Genomic DNA, 27,356 nt, shown 5'->3' on the forward strand with positions numbered 1-27,356 from the left:
ATTAGGGACTGTATATAAATTTGTAAAACTAACATTGATTAGTATAATTATAAATGCAACAAAATCAGCTTTAAATTCAGAAGACCTCAATATAACTCTGTTAATTCCATTAAATTAGAACCACAACTGAGAGGAACGAGCTTAAAATCTAAATGTGCTACGCGTACACCAACATGAAACAACTCTACCTTAATCTTAAGAATCCGGGTTAAAATAAGACTAAAATTTAAATTTAGAGCCATTTGTTCTTACCCAACAACGGGAAGGTTATGTGTTTAGCGATGTATGTAATACATATATTATGTGTGCGTTTGTGTGTATTTGTGTGTATGTTCCTTTGTTTAACGTTTCCTCACAACTGCTAAACCAATCATGAGGTTTTGATAAATAAGGTATTGGCTTCGTCTGTATTCCGTGTGATCTATAATGATCATAGCAAAACCAATATGGCCGATCAATTAATATAACATTGTCATGTGTGTGACGTATCTGATTCTGTGATCGTGTTTCTGTACGTATATTTTTTACAACCCTGGTAACGAACCGCCAATTTTTGAAGCACGCTCTTAGTGGTGTCAAAACTTACAAGGTGCGTAAACCAATATACAATGTACCTAGTCTCTGTGTCACATACAAGCATACTTTATCTTCACTTTTTAAAATACAATTGTTACGATTGTATGAGCTTTTTTCTATCTGGAGTTTTATAATATCTTTGGTTCTTTACCAATTTTATGCCCTATTTGAAAATTATAGAATTAACAAATATCTACTTAGTATTGTGTTTTATAGTTTAGTCGATAATATAATTACCAAGTATTGGACTGGCTGCAAAAAGTAGACAATTTTTTCTTTTCGTTGCAGGTGCGATCACAAATTTTCGCGGTAAACTCTTCACTTCCTGTATTCACAGCAACCAGCTTACCGGTAAAACAATTTAACTTAACAATAAATGTGGAAATTCGCCTGGATATAAGTCGAATATTTACCTTCTCTTAGCGACGTAGTTAAAATATTTTAAGTAAAAGTAAAGAAGAGAATGCTTTCTTGTCAAATATCTCAAATATAAAAAAGACCAATATAAGTAACTCACGAATGATTCATTAACGCTCAGCCATTATGCATAGGTAGAAGTTCCTTATAATATTAGATAGGCTTAGATAGGTTTTAAGTTATTACAAGGAATAAGGCCAAATTTTTTGAAAATCCACGGAAGCGAAGCCGTGGGCGGTCACTGATACTCGTAAATACATACATGTATTTAGATAAACCTCGACGCAAAAAGAGGGGCGTGATAATTTTAAGGCCATCGCAACGTCATTACTTCAGAACGACGAGTATGCTTCTTAGATGCTCAGCCTCTCTTAACAACTTTGTGTCTAAAATTAGCAACTGTTAACTGATTTAAGAAACTTATATTAATATGAAAAGGCACCGACTTAGTAATTTTGATGTCTGATTTTAGGAAACTTATATACTTACCAATATGAAAGAAACATATATGTAATTTGAAGTCATAATTTTTTTTTAAATGGCTGTTCATACCCGATTCATCATAGCATCTAGACGACGAACATAAGCTATTTTATCCCTGAAAATCATAATTAAAAAAATCTAAAATCCACGCAAAAGAAGATGCGAGCATCATCTACTAATAAAGGAATAAAATCGACAGAAGTAGTTTGCATCCCAGAAACAGACTTTTTATTCCAGAAACTCAAAGACTTCCATGGGGAAAACCTAATACCCACTACGCGGGCGAAGTTGCCGGTATTATCTAGGTGATAATAACTGCTAAACTTATGCTTTATGGTAACTTATTTTTACATTCATAATAATATATTTTATTATACTCAAACGCGAAGAGGAATATGAAACATCAACGTCATGCTGCCAAACGAATGAAAATAGAGTATCTATTTGCTGCGATTTGGACGTAAAAGTATACATAGTTGTTTAAAAAATTGATATCTTTTCTCATTGTGACTCGTACTTATCCAGTTTTGAAAGAAAGCTCTGTGATCTGGAAAAATTTGTTTCCACGTTGGATTTGTACTAACTTATTTATCGTTATCTTTATTGCTTTCAATTGATTTGCTGAATTTCAATATAGCATCGTCAATTGCTCGGAAGTAATAGATGAAAGACAGATTAATTAGAACAATGTCGATGGCTTCGTGGAGATACACAATATTGCAATCTAGACATTTTGTAGGTACATTGTATACAAGATCTACGAATTGAGATATTTGCATTTCAAATTATTGAGTCTAGCGATCGTAGTAAGCGATTAGATTATGGATAACGGAATACATTGGAAGGAGCTTATCCCTAGCAAAATAAAATTATCTACGTAAAAATCTAATGAACATGACATCTTACGAATTCCTATTTATTCGTACGATTTTTAACACGACGATCAAACTTGTACGACTTCGGTATTAGCTGTTAAACTACCTCAAACTAGGTAAAGTAATATCGTTCAAAATTCCAAACTTGCTCAAAGATTTAAACGCTTATACGACGGAGCAAGTTTTATTTAAAAGACTCGATAGGTATAATATGTGCCTTATCGTGAACGTACCCGATCGGGTCTTCCATTTTGATTTAAAACTCGTCTGGAGGTTAAACGTACCGCGTAAAACGATTAAGAGACTCCATTCCGTACTCCGTTTTTGCTTTATTTGCGTTCAGTTGGGTTTCCTCCGCTTATAGTCGCTTGGTAAACGAACTCCAAAATTCTGAATCAGACTTGATTGAATCGCAGCCATGCCCGCCGGGAGGCGAGTTATTTTCCAACCTATTTCATGCCACGTCTACGGGCGACACATCGTATACCTTGCTGCCGCTCGTCGTGTTTGTGCCCTCGAGAAATTCTTTCCACTTCATTTATTTGTTTGGATACTGTTGTTTTCTTTCAGTCCATAATTGTGCTTGTTTCGGGTTCGATAGTTTCTGTTTTTTTGTTTGTTTTATTAGTAATGTTTGCTGGGATTGAAGTTTCGGTCACTTTGGCGAATGGGTTTCATTTTTAACAATATAATAGTTTTTGTAACTGCTTTTCTGTTGCAATATCTGATCATTATCACTTTTTTCTATCTTTCAGCACATTATTTCTTTTATTTTCTTTTTTGATTAGAATCTTAGTTTATCTCCAAAGTTGAAGTATAAACATGATTATTGTGATCAAAATTGAAGGATACTGTTTACTATTTTCTACTTCAAATAAAGTAAGCTTATGATTGTAGAGAGATTAGTTTTCTACAATATCACAAATATTTCGCTCACGTCTTTACTCAAGTAAAAGGACTCATTACTGATACAATCCGCGAGTTTTCGACTTGCCATTGTGTGAAATCAGAACATATTTGCCGTGCGCGTATCCAGGAAATGTTAATCCAGGAATCCCTTGCGAGATAATCATCATAATAAAAGAGCTCGCTCTGTCCGTCCAGTTGTTTCGTTCGTCGGACAATGGCGAGTACGCACAAAGCGCCCCACGTCATCAATCAAACCACCTCCACCCTCAGTCCCTCGCCCCGTCTATATCCCTGAAGGTAGGTCTACTAGCTGCATTTAGAACATCGCGTTTTGCATTCGCGTTGTAGACTTGTAGGGTTATAAATGCATTACTAAGTTTTAGTCTTAGGGTTGGAATGGGTACATTAAAATTATGAGCAGTAATGTTAGGGTGCGTCGATCACTAACTAAGGTCATCGCAAGTCCGAATAACCTGTGTCGTATTTCAGAATTCCTCAGTGACAGAGTTAAGTATTCATAGACTCAGACTAGACTAGAAACTCAATCTGATGACTAGTAGCTAACCGTGATCAGAATAGTAAGTCTATAGCTGAGGCTAAGATCTATCGTACTTTGACTTTGCGCTCAGACTTTACTTAGAACACAAAACGCATATGTAATAGATTAGTATAGGTACTTACAGATTTATGTCATCGTCATTATCATCATTGTCAACTGATAAACGTCCACAGCTGGGCATAGATCTCTTGCAGGGACTTCCACACGGCACGGTCGTAGGCCGCCTGAATCCAGCGGCTCTTTGCGTCTATTTGACGTATGATCGCCTGTGGGGGATCTGCCAACGCTGTGGTTTCCGATGCGAGGTTGCCATTCTAGCACCACTTATTTGTCTGACATAAATCTGTCCTGTTTTAACTCTAATAGCTCGTTCACACAGGCTGCATAAGCGTAGACATAGCGCGTACAATTGCGTTGTAATGTATGGAACTGTATGAAACATGGCACACCGCTTGCGTAAAGCGAGGACGTATGCGTAACCCGATGTATTAGGGTTTTACGCGCGTCACTACGCACGAGTCACGTGTACGCAATTGGTGTGAATCGGCCTTAACTAAAGTCTGTGTCAAATCAATATACAATCAATAATATGTAGATCTCAGCCTGAGACCTGAATTTCTCTTAAATACTGATGCCGGTGGTGTACCTACGTTGGTCACGTGTGCGCGGATGTTATTGAGCACTACACTGTGCCACTTCGAAGCCTGATAGGTTCGCAGTACGAACAGATGTATGTACCGACATACCTACACGACGGACATCAGCGTAGGAGGAATTCAGTCCGACCCCTCTCTTAAATAAGAGAGAAGGCCGTTTCCCTAGAGGAATATTTGCGTACCTACTTATCTACATTATTAATGTTTTTAGTTACATATTATATCATTTGATGTAATAGAACCATATTTCATATAATTATAACAAACGTTTTCAACTCTCTAGGCACCTTATCATAATAATATTAGTAAATACGACCCTTTTAATAGTTTACTTAAGTACTTAATTATTATGAGTAGGTATTTATATTACCGTCCCCAATAAGCTATCTTTTATTTACAGTTAGTATAATAATTATACCTAGTTATATTTAATTATATACTTAGGTATCTAATACGATAGTAATATCTACATATGCACAAAGTAAAGCTAAGTAAATAAATAAATCGGATGAACTGTTTTGAAATGAAAAGTTCGTTTTTCTTGGAAAGTGACTTGATCGACAGTGTTCTCAACTAAGTAGGTATGATCCAAGAAAATCCGTTCAGATCCTGAAGATCTGCTCTTTTTAATTTTTTTTTGTACATTAGATAATAAATTATAATTATTGATATATTATACAATATGGTATTTTATCAGAATTGAATGAAAAAAGGTTTTCTATTTCAGCTAATCTAATACACGCCCCCGTCTGATGTTTCAGCTGGCAATTAACTTCTGATAAAACTTATGTACCTATCTATGTATAATCACAAATGATGCCCGCAACCTTAGCCGCGCGGATTTAGTTTTTTTTAATCCCGTAGAAACCAGAAGCCAGGTTGATCCTTTGCGCAAAATTTGAACCAGCCCTTTTGTCACCAGATGAGACTAATTACCGCGGTAAAATGTTTCGTAAAAATTTGTTTGGTATTTCCAAACTTGCATAAATAATAATTGACATTCTCTAACTTTGCGATATACCTACTTACATATAGGTACGGCCGAGGATTCAAAAGTCTCAGTAAATCATTTTAATAAAGCGTTAACGTAGCCCTTATGGTTACTTTACATCAAAATAACATATAATACGCAAGAACGACATTGTAATACGCAGTTTTATTGATGGCGATTGTAGGCAGAGAGGTGCTACATACTAGAGGTTGTGAAATTCACGAAACTGCTCAACCTGATTGTTGAACAAGGGGACTAATGGTGTTTATTATCAATTTAGTAAATGGGCTTTCTATCTGCTTTTCTCTGCCTGTTAATAATAAGGCTATCTTTATCATAATGATACAACTCTTTGAATATAATAAGAAGAGTAAAAGAGATAAATATCGTGATAATAATATTTATTTTAATTAATCAATCACCAAAATCTTCTCAACCAATCACCACCCATGGTTTACTAGGCCATAGCCCACAGCGCGAGGATTGGCAGACTTACACGGCACTTTGAGAACATTATGATCTGAGATGTCTGGCGTGCTAGTTTCCTCTCGATGTTTTTCTTTACTGTTAAAGCAAGGGATATTCAATTGCTTAAAACGAACTTAACTCTGAAAAGTTAAAGGTGCGTTTGGGTGGGGGTCCTCTAGAATTAGTTTTGTGTACGTCTCTGTTATTGATAAGAAGGAGGCGTTTTTGACGCTTGATTTCGCTAGGTGGTTTGCATTTCTGTAGTCTATAACGTGTCTATAACTCAATGACTGTAGGTACACATTTTCTCCCTACGTCTACGTTTGTTTTGAAACAGGGCTGTGCATCGCGTGACACGTCGACGGGACCTCAACCCCGCCTTTAGTATCCTACAATGCTATATACATCTATAGGTACATTTTCCGTTCTAATATAATAGTAGTTTTTGTCTGCTAGCTTTTTGTAAGCTAAAAAGCTTAGCTTAAGCTAAGGATTGCGGTAACAGCTATGAATAGCTTTCCAAACAAACATTGTGCCTGCATTTGGCCAAACCACTACATATCCTCTTACTTAAAACATTACCGTTTTGAACAAATAAAACAAATAGCATGCCAAAAAGGTTACTTCAGTAGGCAATTTCCAACAAAGTACCAAAATAATTCTCGTCACGCGCTATCTAATTGAAGAAATTTTCAAGTAAACGCTCTAAGTACATCAACGGAAACCATTAGACTGCTTAGCAAACATTGCTGAACAAATTGCACGTCAAACGCAAAATACAAATTATATCTACGAAAACTAATGATGTAAGTAATTTAAGTTTTTGTACAAAACTTAGAACTCTTCAGGATTCGTCTTTTTCAAGCAATAGACGTCCACTACATCGGGCCGGATTTCTACATGGCCTTGTGCCCTAATATCCAGCTGGCTTTAATTTTAGCAATTCACTTGAATGGGTGCACCTCCAGATTTGCGCTCCAAAACCTTAAATGCTCAAGGTAACCTCAGCTGAACAATGGTCGGCATTAACTTTTATTGCAATTTATTTCAAATTGACTTACTATACCCGAAGCACAGCACAGGCCGTTGTTGGGATAACAGCGACATCAGTGTAATCAGTCTAGTTCTGCGATGACCAACATGCATGGCAAGCGTGGTCATTATTGGCATAACCTTCCTGGAAACAAAACTTCCTGATTTAGTCTCTCTCTCTGCATCGTATTCCTCATTGGACCCATAGGGACCCTCACCTTTAAATTAATCACATAATAGTAGGAGTTTTATTGGGATAATAATGCGATGGGTTCCCAGATCCTTTCGGATTAAGTCAAATAAGAATTTGCAGTACCCGAACCCACAAAGCCTCGACATTTTACTTATCGACGCTTAAATATAATTGAACGTCTGGCATAGATAAATTGGCGTAGAAGCCATTTAACATCAACAAACAGCCAAGATTTATGTTAGAACGATCCATTACAAATATAACATAAAAGAAGTTCCGTAGTTATTAACTGTATGAGAAGTAATTTCACAGAGGCCATGTATTTTCTACATGCAATAAAGACGTCGCCTGCAACCGCAGCCAAAAATGTTTTCGCTCTGCAAATGTCTGCAGTGTACTTAGGCGGATAAAAATGGCATATTATCATTCTTTATAGCCTTCTCTGAATTAAAACGAGTATATTTGTACGGTTGTCCAGTATGTCTTGCCAAATTAAACTAGAAAAGCTCCATCGTCACAACGGTAGTAATAGACAGTAGACATAAGTATGTTATGGGTATCTTCATACTCAACCGGGTAACCGAAGAGCGAATTTTCAATCCTCGTAGCTCTTTAGCTGTTAGGATGATGATAATAGTTTTTTATACCTCATTGCAATTAAAAGTATTAATGAATAGAATTTATAGAGGTCTATTGGAATAAAAATAACCTGATCATTACAAATTGATTGGTAAAGTCCATCCGTCGCCTATCCCTATCTCACGTTTAGACACCATATTGTTATATAATAGGTAGTAGGTACGTAGCGATATCAACTAATGGGACTCAAACCTCTTTAAAGGTTTCGAGTCTCATTAGTTTATATTACTAACTAGCTGATGCCCGCAGCTTCGCCCGCGTGGATTGATCAGATCCCCTGCAGCATCAGAATTGAGGAGTTGGAATCCCAAATTTTTTATGAAACAATGTCCAAAAGTTCCTCTATCTATTAAAAAAGAAATGACGCAAATCGCTTCAGAAATCTCGGAGATTTCGGTGTACATAGGTAGAAAAACACAACTCCTTTTTTGAAAGTCGGTTAAAAAAGTAGCCTATGTTACTCCCTGGTCAATCCTCTAGTTGTCTGTGAAAATCCTGTCAAAATCGGTTCAGCCGTTCCGAAGATTAGCCTTTTCAAACAGACAGACAGACAGACAGACAGACAAAAATTTTAAAAACGTGTGATTCAGTTATGGTATCGTTCAAATAACCCTATGAGCTTAATATGAGGTAGTTATTTTGAAATTACAGACAGACACTCCAATTTTATTTATTAGTATAAATATATAGATGATATTGCATTGCATTGACGACTTAAAGTACCTACAGTTTTTCATTTTTTTTAAATTAGCGCATGCCGGATATACGTTGCAAACTTTTTTTCAAACTGCAATTCCCAAGAACAACAGAACAAAGTTTCAACTTAATCGGATAAGCAATCCGGGAACGCATAACCAACAAACAGTCAGACAGATAAATAAACACTTTTTTTATATGTAAGATGAAACTTTTTATAATATTTTTTTTATGTAACCTCCATGAACAACATGACTGGGTGTTCTTTTATATCATAATACGAGTACATACATATTATTAATGCTGAACCATGTAAAGTTACAATAGTTAGAAAATATGACACGACAATCGTCGGACGTTTGACGCGGGGGCGTATGATTAGAAATCGATAACAAATGCGTCATTACAGCTTACATTTGTAGGGTTGCCATTCCCAAATTTTTGAAAACAGGACGCTTAGGATTATTATAATTTATCATCATCATCATCGGGTATCATGTAGATAACGGCTACATACCTACCACAATTAATTTGATGATTTTGGTTCGGCGATATTTCGGCTGTTGCATGGGACCTAATCGTGGTATGTCGTCAAACCACGAAATAAGCTGATACGGGGAGAGCTGCTTGTATGTATAATGAACAATATTTTTTTTATATTCAGATACAAGTTAGCCCTTGACTGCAATCTCTCCTGGTGGTAAGTGACGACGCAGTCTAAGATGGAAGCTGGCTAACCTTGTTGTATGGCAGTCTTCATTAAACCCATACTCCTTTGGTTTCTACACGGCAGTGTACCGGAACGCTAAATTGCTTGACGGCACGGCTTTGCCGGTAGGGTGGTAACTAGCCACGGTCGCAGCCTCCCACCAGGCAGGTGTCCTGTCAACAGTGGCGTGTATAGGGTTTAAAGCCAGGGTAAGCATTAAGGTATGAACTTATTTTCTGGCAGGTCATAATGGAAAAGAAGTGTTGATTTATTACAACTAGGGTAGGCAATACTTTTATACCTCTATTAGCTGCACGCCACTGCCTGTCAACGTGCCTGCGACAGTCCTAAGTTTGAAAGTCAGGCTGCTTGTGGCAATATTCTCAGAACTATATGAAAATTAGAACGTGTCCTAGAAAAATAGGACGGTTGCGAGTCCTAGTAGCTCACGCCGAAATATTGTTACTCCATCTATTGTGATGTGACCCTATCTTTTGTAGCATTTTACATTCGGTTTGTCCGTAATCCCAATTGCTGGGGATTACAAACGTTTCCTCTTTGTCACGGACCTTTATCAATAGTTTTTGTTAAAACAACAATAGCTCGAAATGGACTTTGATAAATAACAGTTTCCACTGAAATAATAGCAAGTCGACAGAAAAAGAGATAAGTAATAATTATTCATAGCACAACGGCATTTTAAAGTAAAAATATAATTAGGCATAATTAAATATTTGTAGAAACTAGATTCTGGTATTTTTTTGGCATATTTTTTCCTTCTTTTTTTGCATACAGATAAGTTCAATGCCCTAACTTAGAAGAGGTCTAGGTATTAGACTCTATATAACCTCTGATGTATTTTGTCCTCAACATCTCTTACAAGGGTAAATAAAAAATTTATAACACCCCCGACAAGTGAAGGTAACAGTAACTAGAAAAGAGCTGATAACTTTCAAACGGCTGAACCGATTTTCTTGGATTAACTAAGAACACTCTCGATCAAGCCAACTTTGAAACAAAAATAAGAAGATAATAATTAATTAGCACGGGATTTATGCACCTTTTGACACCTTGAAACGTGCTTAAAAAAATGGCAGCTCTTTACCAGGTTTATGTAACCTATCGGATGATCGGATTTTCGAGTATGTATCAAGTAAATACATTTTATAAAGTTGTAATAAAAATTTCCAACGTTTCGTTATTACCATGATCAAATAACTTTTAGGTTCATTCTCCTTCTACAGAAATATTCAAGTATCAATTGTTTGGATTCATGTTTTATTACAACGGAGCAACATTTTCTTTTTATTCTCGTCATAAGGAAAAGAGTAGAGTTTTACTACAAAGGTCTCCGCCGTACTCCAATAATCTGCCGTCTAGACTCGGTTTACAATATTCATCGATTCAAAAATTCGTGGAGAGTACGGTCAACAGATACAGCTACATAATACAGAAAGAAAATTATTGATAGCCAGAAAATAATATTTCATCCTGTTAAAAAAGATAAAGGGAAAATTAACATTTTAAAGTTTGCTTTACATAATCACTACCCATATTATAAATCCAAAAGTATGTTCGTTTGTTGGTTTGTCCTTCATCACGCCGCACCGGATCGACGTGATTTTGAAAGTGACTTTTGATTTGAGTGAAGATTTGACGTGAAAATCAAAGAGTTCCCACGGAATTTTTGAAAACCTAAATCCACGTGGACAAAGTCGTGGGTATCAGCTAATAAGTAATTTAGATTTTCCTTGTTTCTTGTTGTGCTATTTAAATAGGTACCTCAAATATACATCATGCATGTAATATGAACCTATCGACAAAAAATATATCTATCTACCTTTCTTTCGAAGAACTTAGTGTCGTCTCGTCGAATAGTTAAATTGTTATGATTTTTAAAGCAAGTTAAGAAAATTGAAACAAAACCGCGTCGGTACTATTTTTCCTTGAAATAGTTTTACAATATAAACATCATTAGAAGTCTGGCGTCTAGACTAAGCTGCACTTGACACTGCAGTCTGAAATATAATATTAGTTCGGAAATTCACCTCAATGTACGGTCAACAACAAAAGTTTCCTTGACTGTTAAGAAATTAATAGATCTACGTTTCAAGATAAGTTTTTTATTTAAAAAATAGATAAAAAGTTAAATATAAAACTTTTTTATTCTTTAAAAAAACAATTATATTTCTCAATTATTTTAAAGATCCTTACAAAATAGTGAAGGACCGAAAATATCTACTATAAAACACAATTTAATTTATTAAAAAAACAATGTTTAGAATAACAATTTTATGAACAACGTAAGAGCCCTACACATATTGATATAATTATTATTAATGCGAAAGTGTGTTTGTTTTTTGGTTTGTTCTTTAATCACGCCACAAGGGAGCTCCAGGTTGATGTGTTTTTTTGCATGTACATATTTAACAATACAAAAATATTCAAAGTGAGATAGACTAGGTACCTACTTTTTATCTTGGAAAATCAAAGAATTCGCTCGGAATTTTTAAAAACCTCAATACACACGGATAAACTAACGGGCCTAAGCTAGTATTCAAAAGGATATTATTTTTTTGCTGACGGTATCTTCGTCGCTTTACCTACTCTTTGTGCCTTTGTCCCGGGTATATTCACCTGTGGAGTTAACACCCATAACAAGCGTTTATCGATCATAAAAGTATTTCACTCACAAACTGACTAATGTATGATTCACGATGCACTTGTGCGAAACGAATAATAATAATTAATATTATCTCATGTTTCTTATTATTGCATGAGTAAGTTCTGTACAGGGTTGCGCAAAAAAATGTTTACAGCTATTGTGTTTACAAAATATTTATTTTGTGATTCATTTATAAGTAAGTATACCAACTGGACCACTGGACCGCATACCGCTGGACCGATGACCTGAAGAAGGTGGCGGGGAGCGGGTGGATGAGGAAGGCGGAGGACCGTGTTTGGTGGCGCGCTCTTGGAAAGGCCTATGTCCAACAGTGGACGCATACAGGCTGATGGATGGATGGATGGATACCAACTGCATAATCATCATCGCCAACCAATAGATGTCCGTTTCTGGACGGAGATCTTTTGTAGGGACTTCCACACGCCTCGATCTTGTGCCGCCTGAATCCAATAGTTCCCTGCAACTCGTTTGATGTCGTTTGCCCACCTATTAAGGATCTGTCATCACTTTGCTTTCTGGTGCAAGACCGCAATACCTACTAGCATCTCGGGACCCTAATATCTATCGGTTTCTCGATTTATCTACTAACTAAAGACCTGGAGACTGAGAGTAACTTAGTAGAAGTAGGTACTTACTTAGTAGTATATTTAGACATAGGCTACTTTTTATCTAGTAAAATCAAACAGTTTCCACGAAATTTTTAAAAACCTAAATCCACACTGACGGAATTGCGGGCAGCAGCTAGTAACTCATAAAATACGCATTTTACGCAATAGTTCGGATGTTTATTTTATTATGTTGATTAAGAGCTTATTACCTACCGTTTACAATAAGTATAATTTTTGTTGCAATTAGTTCCACTTCAAAGCGTTTTTTCACTCGTTTCTAATGTACTAAAACGAGCATAATTTTGAAAGTTTGTATGGCTGCTAAATACCACAGTGTATAAATCTTTGTATTTTTGCTATTTTCTACACGTACAACCACATCGCTGTCTTAATAGATCGCACGAACTATGGTAATGATTCTAATAGCGTGATAGAGCATGAAATATGCAACGTGTATATTATAGGTACGTATGTAGCAACGTTTAAATTCTTCGACTGTTCATAAAATATCAGTACGTTCTTGTGTTGACGTCATCACAAGAACTCTTCACTCTTGCTAGTTTTGATTGCTATTACTATACTTGCTTGCTGAATTCAGTATTGAAAAATACAGCTAGTGGCTAGCAATAATTATATTATCCTGGAAAATGAAGAAGGTAGGGAAGTACTTATATCCGAAAAGCACCCTTAATCCACCCAGATTGGATCTCAACACATCTTAACTCTTAATATTTTGATTGGGCAATGGTAATGACGGCAATAACTTGGTAGAGCATAAAATATGCATCGCCATTACGTCCATTTAGCAGCGCATAACGCGTGGTACATTGTCCGTGTAATGTCCGTCAATTACGGACCGCATCACTTAAAAAAGTTACTGACGCAATTCAGCTGTTATCCTGCGAAATTGAAAATAAATTAAAACAAAAAAACAGATGAAAGAAAGAAATACTTCAGTAAGATATTAAAGTATAAGTTTAATTAGGTAGATAAGTAAAAAATGGCGTTATGTAATGTAAATTATAGTAGTAATTTTAAAATATCCATATTTCGATACAGTTGCATGAGTTGTGGTCTCAACGGGAGTACGGTGCTGCGAGAGAATAGCTTTACCTAAGCTAGCGATCCAGTGGTTTGAATTTATTATGCAAACTAGGACAGCGTCATAAGACATCTAAAGTATGTATGTAGTGTATGTATATACTTTATTGCACCACAAAACACAAATGACAGGTTACAACAAGTGTAAATTAAAAATTTATAACACCCCCGACGAGTGAAGGTTACAGTAACTAGAAAAGAGCTGATAACTTTCAAACGGCTGAACCGATTTTCTTGGATTATAGCTAAAAACACTCTCGATCAAGCCACCTTTCAAACAAAAAAATTAAATTCAGTTCATTAGTTTAGGAGCTACGATGCCACAGACAGATGCACAGATACACACGTCAAACTTATAACACCCCTCTTTTTGGGTCGGGGGTTAAAAACAGTGACATTGTGAGAAAAGAACAAGAAAACGGGTAGTTCGATACTGCCCGTGACAGCTCCAACTTCAGCTTCTCCTTTCTAACTAACCATGAAACTAACCAAAACATCGATAATATAAAATCATCGTTTTCATCGTGGTACATACCCGCTAATCGCATTATATTATTATGTCGTTAAACCACGAAATAATCCTAAAATCATTACTAAAATATGACGATTTGTTCAGGCACTCTTAGAATTGATTAAAAATTCGTTCGCCAAAGCAACCTTGAGTACGACATCTTTCTATAATCGTTATAAATATGACTATTCAAACATAGTGTCGCAGCTTCGGGAACTGATTAAATATTAAGACCTACTTTACCTAAGTGTGTCCAGCCAAGTTCTAATAAGAACTGAACACATTGGCAATCACTACAAAATAAATTGCCAATCCTGCTCAAATTTGTATACTTAAATCTAAAATTTAGTAATGCCTTAACTTAGGTTCATAGTGTAATTTATTAAGGTACCATATATGCATCGCCCTGTCATTAATATCCTGACATGTAGTTTCCAAGAAGTATTGTAATGACCCTAATAACGTAGACTGTGGAGTGTTGCATATATAAAAGTAAGCTGCAGCTCATATACATACGTGCACTAAACAGCTGTAATGCGCTACATTGTTCGTGTAATGTATCATCCGTCGCCAGCCGTCACGTCATGTAAAAAAGTTATTGGCGCACAATGTACCTATTGTGTTGCAAAAACGGGAATGATGCCAGGAAAATCATAAAAAAATTAAGAAACGCCTTAAATGACGAGAGTCTGCATTGGATGTTTATTTTTGGCTACACTTTGGTACGCAAAATGCTCAGCGAGAAAGACCATAAAGCGCATAATCTATGCAAGCGAGTAACGACATCAATAGCGAAATTTTGCTGCATTATTAAGGTGACTCTACGTCAATATTTACCTATAACTTACCTGAGTCAAGCATAACTTAACAGGTTGCCTAGTAATACCTACCCATTGCCACCTCAAACTGAAGTTCAAAAAACTGATAGACGTTGAAGTCTCAAGGTTCTAAAATAGTGGCCTCACACCGGAAAGAGCAGCGTTGGAAGACCCCCCACTACTCATCACAGACGACATCAAACGAGTTGCAGGGGCCGCTGGATTTAAGGGGCACGCGCAAGATCGTAGCTTATGGAAGTCCTTACAAGAGACTATGTCCAGCAAGTTGACGTCTACCGGTTGATAATGGTGGTGGTGATGATGAGTCAAGCATAAAACTCAGGCGCAGAATTTTTATAAGCGCAATATAGTCCGCGACGGGTTGAGGTGGCAATCGGGGTGTGAGGCGGGGGGACGCCCCGCACACCCGCGTGTTAGCCGAGCTCGCCCGCATCGGGTTAGTGCGGGGCTGTGCAGGTGTGCAGGGTGTTTCCTCGCCAATTGCCATTTCATCCTGTCGCGTATTATAGGTATAAGGTGTAACATACGCTTTTCCTGCCAGAGATAGGAAGCTTAGGAAGTTGCGGCGTTCCTCACACGGACGCTTAATAAATCTCACTCGAAACTGCAATGAATATTGTATGCAAAGGCGTTGCGTTTCTCTCGTAGGAGAGATCACGAACACAGACGGTTCCCTAAGCACACTGCGCAGTCTGCGCGAGATTGCGAGTTTACTGACCTTAGCCTCGAGATTGATAAAACAAAGCTTTAATGGTTTTTTTTTACTTAACGCAATAATTCAGCGAGGAGAATATTAATATCGGCTACCCCTGTCCTCCGTAAAACCCCGCCTTGCAAAATAATTATTAAGTTTAGTGAGTTTACGTTTTCGGTAACTCCTAGAGAAAGTAGCGAATTTAATACCACTTTAATCTTGACATCAATATTTCAATGCATACTTACATACATAAAGAAAAGTCCTGTTTCACTGACTGACTCATTTACGTCCACCCCAAGCCTTTGGACCTAGTAAACTGAAATTGGGCACAAAGGTTCTATTTATAATGTGGGCAAGGATAAAGTCGCCTTTACGGAACGTCCACGTCATAAGGAATCAAGAGGATTTATATTTTCACCAAGCAAAGCAGCGGGCGGTTGTGAGTTACCTACTAAATAAAATCTAAAGACTGATGACCATTGCGTCTAAAAGAAAGCGCTCCATTATGCCGCTTGAAACTCCCCTTCTGTTTACAAAACAAAGGCGAAAACCCAAGGCAATTCTGACAACAGGCCGTACACATTGAAGGAGTTACTGATCGGCTGTGCCAATGCCATAAAGCCAAATGTTGATATCTAAATGATAAATTGGGAAGCTATAAAACGTCTGTCTGCGTCTGGTCGGATAGCGTCTCGTGCTTGTGTGCAAATGAACCGGCGCGGCGTATGCCGAAGGACGCGGCCGCATTCCGCACCCACCACTACAGCCGAGATGACACACATACCGACGCGCGCCGCTCTGTGTGAGTGCAGCGTGCGACGCATTCACGCTAAACTCGAGGCACATAAGGCATTTTTGCACTGTGCCGGAGTTAGGACGTTAGTGCACCACTATTATGAAATTCCTTATTACCGAGCAACACATATTCGTTGCTCTAGAGCAGTTATGTGGTTAGCGGCATGCGACTTTACCGTTAGCTCTGTGCGTGTTTCAATTTAAAATTTAATCTCGCCGTGATGAAACCTAAAATAAACGTAGATTGAGCGAATATTTCCGTAGACGGCGAACGGGGTAACTGTACGTAATAACTCAAAAGCTGAAATTGTTTAATTACGCAGCGGGTAGGTGGGTACGGGCACTAATCTCGCGGGCAGCCACCGACGAAGCGAATCGCATACAATTGTGCCGCCCGCTCGAGCAAAAACTGCTGAATAATAACCCCACTGTTCTAGCACTCGTACAGGCTTTATGCCGCACAAATGATAAAGTCATGACACGCTATGCGCTTTTCACAGGCGAATGTAGAGCGCCTATTGTACAGTGCGTTGCTGTTTCATGAAATTGCTTTAAATGCACATTATAATATGTGCTAGGGATAAGTATAAGTAAAATATACAACAACTTGTATGCAAACAACACACAATCATATGTTTGGCATGTGCCAAATGCGTCACACTACGCCGATAGTGACATCATACATACCTACCGCGCCTGCAAAAGAAAATTTAATACCTACTTACTAAATACCCATTCAGAATTCTGATAGTTTTTTATCGCTTACAGGTTTGCGTTTGTCTACAGTCACCAAACCAAGACCATACTTAAGTACATAGAATTTCAAATTCATTTCCAATTCGGAATCCGGAATAGCTTCAGGGTTGAATACCATCACTTTTATTCTTGTCTCGTGGTGATAGTTGAATTAATAAGGTTATCACACCTTGTATGAATAGGATTTGTGCTAACAAACATACAAATACAATAGGCATATTACTAGGCAAGCGCGCTCCAACTTAGACCTCATCATGTCTTGTCGACAAGCGCAAGCGTATCCTGAAAGAAAGAACCGGTTAAGTGCGATTCGTACTCACACACGATAAGTTCTGTACCATCGTGCAAGAAATAGGTAATACTTTTAACCTTTTTTTGTAAGGTAACCTCAAATTAACGGTTTCCGGATTTTTTTCTTTAGGTACTTGTGCTAAAAAACATTGCTTTTAGCACAAGTATCTAAAGAGATTTTAGGTCAACGGGAAGTAACCTATTTGTTTTGATTCCCTTGACGGAACAGCCAGACAACGAAGTGATTATAATCCCTACAAGGGTTCATTTTTTCTCTGAGGACGCGGAACCCTAAAAAGTATCGATACACAAACGATACTCAATAAATACCGTTCGTATCGGCATTACGATTTTTTTTAAATTGTTGTGGCGTGAAGAAAATATCAATTAGGCCCCACTGTGCACTTGAATGCAATAATTGGCTCACGTATTCGAATCGTATGAAAGTCGCGGGCCTCAGTTCATACCGATCAATTAATTGTTCACGCGTGTATCATTCGTTATAAAAACAGATACTTGCACAATTACCTGCACATGAAGAACTTCGTAATGAATTGTGCATTCAATTTGTTTTGTTTTGTGCTAAAACATATGATAAAAACGTTGAACGGAAACAAATCTGTATAATATTCGTTGCAGATGTAATACTTTTTTAGAAAACAGTTACAGTTACCGTAACGATCTGTAAAATATCTATTATAATACTAGATGATCCCCGCAGCTTCACCCGCATGGATTTGGGTTTTTAAAATCACGTGGTCACTTTTAATTGTCCAGTAAAAAAGTAGCCTATGCGTTATAATAACCCGTCCCTGGGATGCAAGGTATCTCTGTACCCTTAAAAACATTTGAACGGAGGATCTTTTAAAGTAGGTTCAGCCGTTTCGAGAATTAGCCCGTTCAAACAGACAGACAAAAATTTTAAAAACGTGTGATTCAGTTATGGTACAGTTCAAATAACCATATGACTTATGAGCTTAATACGAGATAGTTACATCGAAATTATAGACAGACACTTCAATTTTATTTATTTGTATAGATACTTAATATCAAATAGGCCCCACACGCTTTCTACACGAACGTAGATTGGCTCTCATTTGAATTTTAACCGATCAAACTCAATGAAATCTTGTAGACTCATTCTAGATACAAATGCCATCTGTGATTGTGGTTTTTTCAGATTTCTGTAATATAACTCTTAATTTAAAAAAACCCCGACACAAAAATCTTTATAAGAAAACTAGAAAAGAGCGGATAATTTTCAAACAGCTGAACCGATTTTCTTCGATTATAGCTGAGAACACTCTTCATCAAGATACCTTTCAAACAAAACAAAAAAAAATCGGTTCATTCGTTTAGGAGCTACGATGCCTCAGATAGATACACAGATACACACGTCATACTTATAACACCCCTCTTTTTGGGTCGGGGGTTAATAAATGAAGAGTCAGCGACAAAGGGTGGTTCGCACCCGTGCATAGTTGCTTATACTGGCGGGTGCAAAACTAGCTTTGTGACTGTTTGTACTTGTTACTTACACAGCATGAGATGTGTTTATCCGTAGCGCGCTCCAAATAAACGTAGTTTGGTTCTAACTTGAGTATTAACTATGTATTAACACATCGTCAATGAAACTCGTTACTTTATTCAAAGTTATACGGATTGACTACGTGTAGATAGATTTCTGTGAAAATGTACCTAATTACACATTTTTACAGAAATCCGTGTAACTTGGAATAAAGTAGGTACCTACCTATCTACTACAAAATTTAATGACTTTAATGGGTTAATATTCAAGTGAAAACCAAACTACGTGTGTTATTGCTACGGATATACCTACTCCTCTCATGTTGCATGCATTAAGTAGGTACTGTTTCTCTCATATGCAGATTTCTGACCTATGATAGGTGTTCAGGAGGTATCCACTACCTAGCCACACAGTTAAACGCATTTATTCATCAATTCAACGCCCCGTACAAACGCCTTTCACTATTCAGAAATTATCCACAGCGAAACAGTTACGAGTGGTTTCTGTTCAAGTGTTTTCCGCTGTAGAGTTACATCACTGCTATGATCGGCATCGGGTTTATTTTGGCCAAATCAAAAACATTTTCAGCATATTAGACTATCATAAATCAAGTGATATATGGTAGTCTACTGGAAAAATAAGTCATTTAAAAGGCCAATTATAGCCAAAAAATATAACTCTTTGATATTCCGAAACAAAAAGTAGCCTATGTCCTTCTCCGGGATGTAAGCTATCTTTGAGCCTTTCGTCGAAATTGGTTGGGCACTGAAACGGATAAGCCGTTAAAAGTTAGCAGATACACAGACATCCTTTCGCATTTACCTATAATGTTTATGAAGATGCCCGCGACTTCGTCCGCGTGGATTTCGGTTTTTAAAGATCCCATGGGAACAATTTGATTTTCAAAAGTTGCCTCTGTCAATTGGAGGGACGCAAGCTACCTCGGTTCCAAATTTCATGCAAATCGGTTAAGCGGATTGGTATTTAGGAATCGCGTGGGAACTCTTTAATTTTCCGGGACAAAAAGTAGCCTATGTCCATCCCCGGGATATAAGCTAACTCTGTACCAAATTTCGTCAAAATCGGTTAAACTGTTGGGCCGTGAAAAGGTATCAGACAGACAGACAGACACACTTTCGCATTATTAGTAAGGATTAAGTACGGGTTTTTTGCTTTTGCTGTAATGAAAAGCAGAAAATATGATAAATCTCTCAATTTTAATTTGATAATAAAACCATTCAAAGAGTTGGCTAAAGAGGGCCATTAACGAACAGAAACTTTACCACAAAAAGATTTCAAACTTGAGTATCATTTTGAAACCGTCCTGAAATCTTCAAAAACCATTGAATCAATTTCAAAGAGATAAATGCCTAAAGAGCACTAACCAAGAAACCGTACTAAAGTAAGTAGGTACGTTTAAGTCAAAAAGGATTCAGTTAAAATTCATTTCAGTTCAGTTTATAGAAGCTGAAATATCGGGAATTTTATTTTGTCGCAAGGCATAAAAAAGGGAACCTATATTTAGAAAGAGGTTTACGTTTTTATAACTCTTTGAATTTCCGGGATAAAAAGTAGCCTATTTCACTTTCCAGACCTTTAACTTTACCCTTTCAAAAAATCACGTCGATCCGTTACCGTTACGTTACGTGATTGAAGGACAAACCAAGAAATAAATACATTTTCGCATTTATATTATGGGTAGTGATTTTGAAGTCAGGGAATAAACGATACAAATTACTTAGATCGTTGACGGAGTAGGCGGTATTTGGAATTTGGGAAAGACAACTGGTGCTCGTCATCACGGCTTTGTTTGTGGCTATGATTCAGTAATCAATAGGGGCGGGGGTAGATATTAGAGATGGGTTATCATTGCTATTTTTAAATCATTTTAATTTGATGAAATTATTTCTATATATAATTAATAATTATTAATACAGGCGATTTTTTATGGAAAAAGAATTTTTGCACGCGCGCTCTTAAGCGTCTTAGCTCAGGTTGACGTGCGCGCATCACTACCCATATCATCAGTAGTCGTATTATAAATGCGAAAGTGTGTTTTATTTGTTAGTTTATTGGTTTGTCCTTCAATCACGTCGAAACGGAGCGACGGATCGACGTGATTTTTACATGGGTATAGTTAAAGACCTGGAGAGAGACTTATGCTACTTTTTACCCCCAATAAATAAAAAAGTTCCCATGGGATTTTTTTAAAACCTAAATTCACGTCGCTAGGTACATAATATTTTCAAACTTTTTGATTTATCTTCGTGATTTTTCACAGGCTAAAATAAGCTAGCAAGTGTTACAATGTAAAGGCTGTGAGATGGTCCATCCAAGGCGCTTCTAATTTGCTGAACGGCACGAATGACCTCATCTCGTATGATAGCCGGGACAGCGGTTTCTACTTCCGAGTAAATATAAGATACTCGTACGTAGAAACGAAACATAATATCACTATTATGCATTTCAAAGGTGAAGATCATTGGGAAGATAAGATACTTACAATAATTCGTAACTTTTTTACTTATCAAAATATCTACTTTTTTTATTCTTTCGGGATAGAAAGTAGCCTAGGTATGCCCTGAGATATGAACTACCTCTGTATCAAATAGATGATGCCTCGAGTTTGTCCAGGTGGATTTACTCGTAGATTTTTTAATCCAATGGAAACTCTTTAATTTATCCAGATAAAAATTAGCATATGTTCTTCCCTGGGGTGTAAGTTATCTCTTTACAAAATTTCTTTAAAATCGGTTTAGCGGATGGGACATGAAATCAAGCAGACAGATAGACACACGCTTTCGCATTTGTAAAGTGTAAGACATATGGATTGATGATTGCAAGGATTATGATAAACTTCTAAACAATTCACTATCAAAAGACGTTAGATTGCACATTGTATTGTTCTCAGATAACGTTAGGCATGGATAAGATAACGGGCTCTAGTTATCATATTTATAAGATAATCAATATCAAGTGGACACTATCTGCGTAGCAACAGGCTTAATCATACGAAAGTACATAACCGAGAGTAAGCCACATGCGATTAAAAAAAAGCAAGCAAGAATAAATGGTATACAGTAGACAACTTGCGGTCCTGCCTGGTTGTTCGCATTAGCGACTTTATGCGTGCAATTTTAAAGACTAAAAGGTGCCATATATATAGAATGTGCTCATGGGTACCTACTCAACTACTACTATAGGTATAAGGCACATCGTTGTGGCTTATTCTAGCCTGATTACTCTTAGAATTTAAACCTAGAGCACACGATCGAAAGTTGTTGAGCGTGTTAGGTACACGCTCAACAATTACTTTTCGATCGTGTGCTCTAGGTATAATAGGTAGCTATACTTTACTACTAAAAGTGCAGAGGGCATCGAATGATGTACCTATCGGATTTTATGCCTATGTACAGTACAACCAAATTAATAATGCGCATAGAAATCTTCGTCACTGTTCGGCAACGGTCGTACGAGTATGATACACATGATATTGACTCCTATTTGTTTATAACAAGGTGCAAAATGCAAGTGCATTGTTTAGGGCTCTTACGATTCAATGATTCGGAATACGACAATTAGCGAAGATCTGCATGCGCATTATTAATTTGGTTGTACTGTAATAGCTACGTGTACACTATATTATAATAACATATTTTCTTATATTTAATAATTAAACGACTTACCTTTAAGTGAAGTTCTATCATAACTATACGAAGGATTCGTCCGAAGAGATTCGAGATATTCAATCCAACAATAAATATGCGCTAAACCTAGTTACGTACTAGGTACTTGGATCAGCGACGTGTATTGAAAATTATGCAACGTAAGCATAGATAAGAATTGTGAAGAACCACTGTAATTTTCCATTAGCGTTAACTATTCAATTATGTGTAAAAAAAAATTAGTTAATGTTTATTGTAATTATAGCACTCAGATCTAATCGGATAAGTCCTTCAGCTGTGTAGACTGCTCTTAAGGTCCACTGTACGTAGCCTTTGAGACAGTTTTTATTGCCTCCCACTGACTGCCCGTTAAAGTGTTCACTAATATTGTTAGACGGTTGGAGAGCTGTTATTGGTTTCACTTTCTTTCATTTTATTTCATATAGCTTTTGCCTTCAATTTGCAGTTCAATATCCTGTCCTCGACGAAGTTTTTTAATAGGCTAACTTAAAGGAAGAAACAGTGAACAGTTAAAACAACGAAAAAAAAGAAAGAGTCAACAGTTAAAAGTCAATTACTTTTATTCAAAATGGGCGCTATGCTAGGCAGCTAGTAGTATGGATACCACAGTACACTTTTAGATTATCAATGATTGAACTTGGCAAATAAGTTGACTTAATGGTTATAACTAATTGCATGAACTTAAAACTCAAGTTATTGTATGTATGTATGTATGTATATTTGTTAACTGAAAAAAAATGTACAGAGGATTTTTCATACATATTTATATAAGCGTAATAGTACAGGTTTATTTAAGGTAACGTAAGGTATTTAAGGTACCCGACCTTAAATACCTTACCTTACCTTAAATAAACCTGTACGTTAAATAAAGCTACGAGGGTTTCAAACGCGCCCTCGTCTGAAACGAAGCCCACATAAAACTCAGCAAGGTATTCTTTCCGGGGCTCTTCGATCTTTTTTGGAAACCGCCGGGTTTCTTGCTGGTTCTTCTTGGTAGGAAAGGCATTCGAAACCGTGGTAGATGCATTTGACGATTCGAAAGTACCTACATGTAAAGGTTTGATTTAAAAAAAATATATATTTATTTACTTATTTGAAAGTTTTGCAGATACTCTACATTGGTCGTATTAGATATGGTACCTGGGTGTTTCATTTCCGCAACATTCTTTCTCAGCCCCTTAACCTTAGTTCAAATCCTTTCTAGTTAAGTCCTAAGTCCTTGGAAAAAAGAAGCATCTTTAGGCGCGTCGTCGAGACACAGTCGCGACGCACCGACGCCAATCTTCCCACTCGACATATAAAACTAAATCTACGCCGAGAAAACGCTATATTCCTTACCACTAGATGACAAGCGCCTTTGCGATCTCACTAGCTCCATATTATATTTTTTCCGATCTCTCCCTTCGAATTATGTTTCACAAAAAACTGCTGAAACAGATAAACTAATAAAATTATTTATTACGAACATCATTTTCTATTACACTGTGGATTTTTTAAGCCATTAACAAAGGCTGTTTCCCGTGTCCAGCTTTTTATTTATGAGATAAGTTGTAGAAGTTAGATTATTTAGTAGTTGTAGGATTTCACGTTCTAGACGTATATTTAAATTATTTTGTACGTGAAAGGATCAATTTGCTTTTTCTTGCTTATTTCATAAACTACGAAAGATATAACGAACCTAACCTACCTACTCGTATAACATTAATGAGGGTACGTACTCCCTCATTAATGCTATATGAGTAGATAGGTACAATTAGATATAATTGGATTAATCATCGTGACCGCGTTAGCGTATTAGTAACACACCAGGCATTCACTTTTATAAATGTTACAGTTGAAAGAGGAAAACCTAGCGAAATAAAGCGATCTAGTTATCGTTGGCTTACGTGAAATCAAGCCTCAATACCTTAATGGTAAAAGGGCGGACTGATATCAACATGTAGATGAAAGCAAATACACTGTTTAGAATTAGCACCGTTGAAATTCAATACGACTTTGTTCTAATCAAAAGTTTAACGTTTCATTATAGAGACAAAAGAGTACAGTAGGATACTCCAAACTAACCTAGACGGAGTAATTCTTCGTGTTCCTGTCCCCTCTGGTATTGCCATAGTCTGGCTACGCGGATGACGCCATGATGCTAACCCAAAGCGCTACATTAGAGGAATCAACAAGGTCGGTCTGATGTGCGTTGTAGCTAAAATTACTGAACTACGACTTGGGTAGCGCCTCACAAAACGGAGGCAGTGCCTCCGTTTTGTGAGGCGCTACTCACAAGGTTATGAAGAGGAGAAAAACGCACGTCAACAAAAAAAAAAGAAAACTTTAAACGAAGCGCATATAAGTTATTATTTAAATAAAGTAAGTAAAAGTATTGTGCTTTAGAATTAAAGCTTACCAATCGATATGTGGGGCTGTGAACCCCAAGAAAACGAAACGTAAAGGTAGGTATGAGGATCTATATTTTACTCTAATTCCTTAGAGCACACGGCCACGCACTCTAAGCGGATTGTCGGCTTATCGCCTGACATTCTACTCACCTATTTTTTGAACTAGCGAAAAAAACCAGTCGTGGTCGCGTCGGTTTCCTACAAATGTGTTCAGTATAAGTTATATTAAGTACGTCCGTAAATAACTACGAATATCCATAGCAAGTTAATATTAGTACAAAGCAAAATGTTAGGTATACATGCGAGTCTTTACATTAAGATAAAAAGATAGGTAACTACATACATTAAAGACATTAAGTAAACCACGTAATTTGACATAACCAAAAATTGTGAACGCAGCAGAGTACAGCCTGAAAATATACTCTGACATTTCTGACCTCCCTGGCAAAGCGGTTACTCTGTCCCTTGCGTGGGAAATCCTGTACTCGGGTTGGCAGGGTCAAGTAAACAAAAGTAGTTTTAAAATTTGAGTCCGATGGAAGGCTTCGGCTGTGGCTAGTTACACACTTCTAGGAAAGATGTACCGTTACGGTTCGATGCCTTAAAGAAACGGATATGGGATATTATGCTATAGGCACTCCTTCCGAATTAGTCCGTTTCCAGCTTAGATTGCATCATCGCTTACTGTCAGAATTAAATTATTAGATTAGGTTGAAAATATAGAAATAATTAACTCAATCTGACCTTACTCGCGTTTTTATTCCTTTCGTACGGAACGCTAAAGATAGTTATAAAGAATGAGGGCGCTATTTAGGCACTCGAAAAAAATAACAAAGCTCTGATCCCACAGGTTTCCCGGACGGTTTTTGGAATTCCGTGACTCAAATAATTAAGTCCCAAGATGGGGGTCGCCCGGGCGAAATTATACATTGTTATTGCCACTATAAATCTCATTTTCGGTGAACGCACTCGACCAGAATAACAAACGCCACAAACACTGTAAGCGCTGATCCATATTTCTCGTCTTAGTTCATTCTTAGGATATGTTTTAACTTATAAATAATCATAATCAAGCGGAACCTAACGTAACTCAGTTCCTACAGTGAATCTATCTTTACTACAATAATATTCTACCTACTGGATAAGGATATTAATCCAAGTCGGTAATTAAAGAAGTACCGGTCAAGTGCTAGTCGGTTTCGCACACTAAATATTTCGTACCATCGTACAGTTCTTACAATTCACGAAGGCGAGTGGCTTATGCTTGTGTTTAAGTCCTATCGGTATAAGTAAGGTACACTAAATGTGTACGTTTGCGAGCGCTTGCTCGCGACTGATTGGTCCAACATGCACGCACACTTACGCAATGCCCATGTATACGATGTAACCACAAGTAAAGTTCACTCGCCTTCGTGAATTGTAAGAACTATACAAGATATAACATTATATATACCTACTTTATATTTTACAAGGCGGCTGTAATTTGTATATTTTATTATTTGTTATTATAGCGGCAATAGAAAAGGTACTTACATACTCTGTCAAGATTTCGACTCTCTTACCTATCACGGTTTATGAGATACAGCCTGCTGACAGACGAATAGACAGCGGAGGCTTAGTAATAGGATCGGTCCCGTTGGCACCTTTCGCGTAGAGAACCCTAAAATGTATTTTAAGTATATTTATAACGTCGTCGCTGTCAAAAGAAAGTAAAATTGAGGTTCTTAAGGGTCTCATTTCCCCTTACCAATATCACATACTTTATTAACCCATAGTCTTATATTATACGAAAATTTATCTGTCTGTCAATCAGTTAACTTTTCGCGGCTCAAAACGAGGCACAAAGATAGTAAGTAGCCTGGAGTCAACCTTACTAGGATACTTTTTATCCCAAAAAATCAGTTCCCTTGGGATTTTTTAAAAACCTCCCTCGCGAACGAAGTCATCAAGATGCCTTCCAATCTCTACCAGTCACATGTCTACGTCAAATATGACTGTGTATGACGTAGCGCCAGAGGAAAAGGAAAAATCGTATCACATTACTCTGAAAAAGACATCTAAAAAGAAAATAATTTAGCCTACAGACAACAATTTTTGTGGGGCATATTATGTACGTTTTAATAAAGGGAAATCAGAAGTAGGTAGGTACCTATAGGTATATTGTGTAAGCAAAAATTGCTAAAAGAATTTTTCTAATAATAATCCGTATAAAAATTAGTTTTAATAACAACCAACACAAAAAAGAAATTGAAAAATACAATGGAT

The 27,356-nt window shown here is 37.0% G+C and overlaps 1 protein-coding gene and 2 long non-coding RNA genes across 10 annotated transcripts in view; 2 read left to right on the top strand and 1 right to left on the bottom strand.

The window, feature by feature from the left end:
• LOC123872499 (protein alan shepard) overlaps window positions 1-27,356 on the top strand; it is a 211,759-nt gene that overhangs the window by 151,952 nt on the left and 32,451 nt on the right. For 7 of the 8 annotated variants that reach the window (XM_045916808.1, XM_045916812.1, XM_045916811.1 and 4 more), the window contains exon 2: window positions 865-885. The exons of the other annotated variant lie outside the window; for it this stretch is intronic. In XM_045916808.1, coding sequence (XP_045772764.1) covers window positions 865-885 — 21 coding nt within the window. The remainder of the gene's footprint in view (window positions 1-864; window positions 886-27,356) is intronic. 8 annotated transcript variants of the gene reach the window in all.
• On the top strand, window positions 11,051-26,532 carry LOC123872513. The gene is made up of 3 exons (XR_006797489.1): window positions 11,051-11,062; window positions 12,514-12,516; window positions 26,323-26,532. It is a non-coding gene; the product is annotated as an uncharacterized LOC123872513 (long non-coding RNA).
• On the bottom strand, window positions 16,082-26,445 carry LOC123872512. The gene is made up of 4 exons (XR_006797488.1): window positions 26,313-26,445; window positions 24,168-24,175; window positions 21,610-21,612; window positions 16,082-16,093 (listed from the first exon to the last, which is right to left on the bottom strand). It is a non-coding gene; the product is annotated as an uncharacterized LOC123872512 (long non-coding RNA).

The sequence above is a fragment of the Maniola jurtina genome, chromosome 15, assembly GCF_905333055.1.
Source record: "Maniola jurtina chromosome 15, ilManJurt1.1, whole genome shotgun sequence".
Classification (NCBI taxonomy): domain Eukaryota; kingdom Metazoa; phylum Arthropoda; class Insecta; order Lepidoptera; family Nymphalidae; genus Maniola; species Maniola jurtina.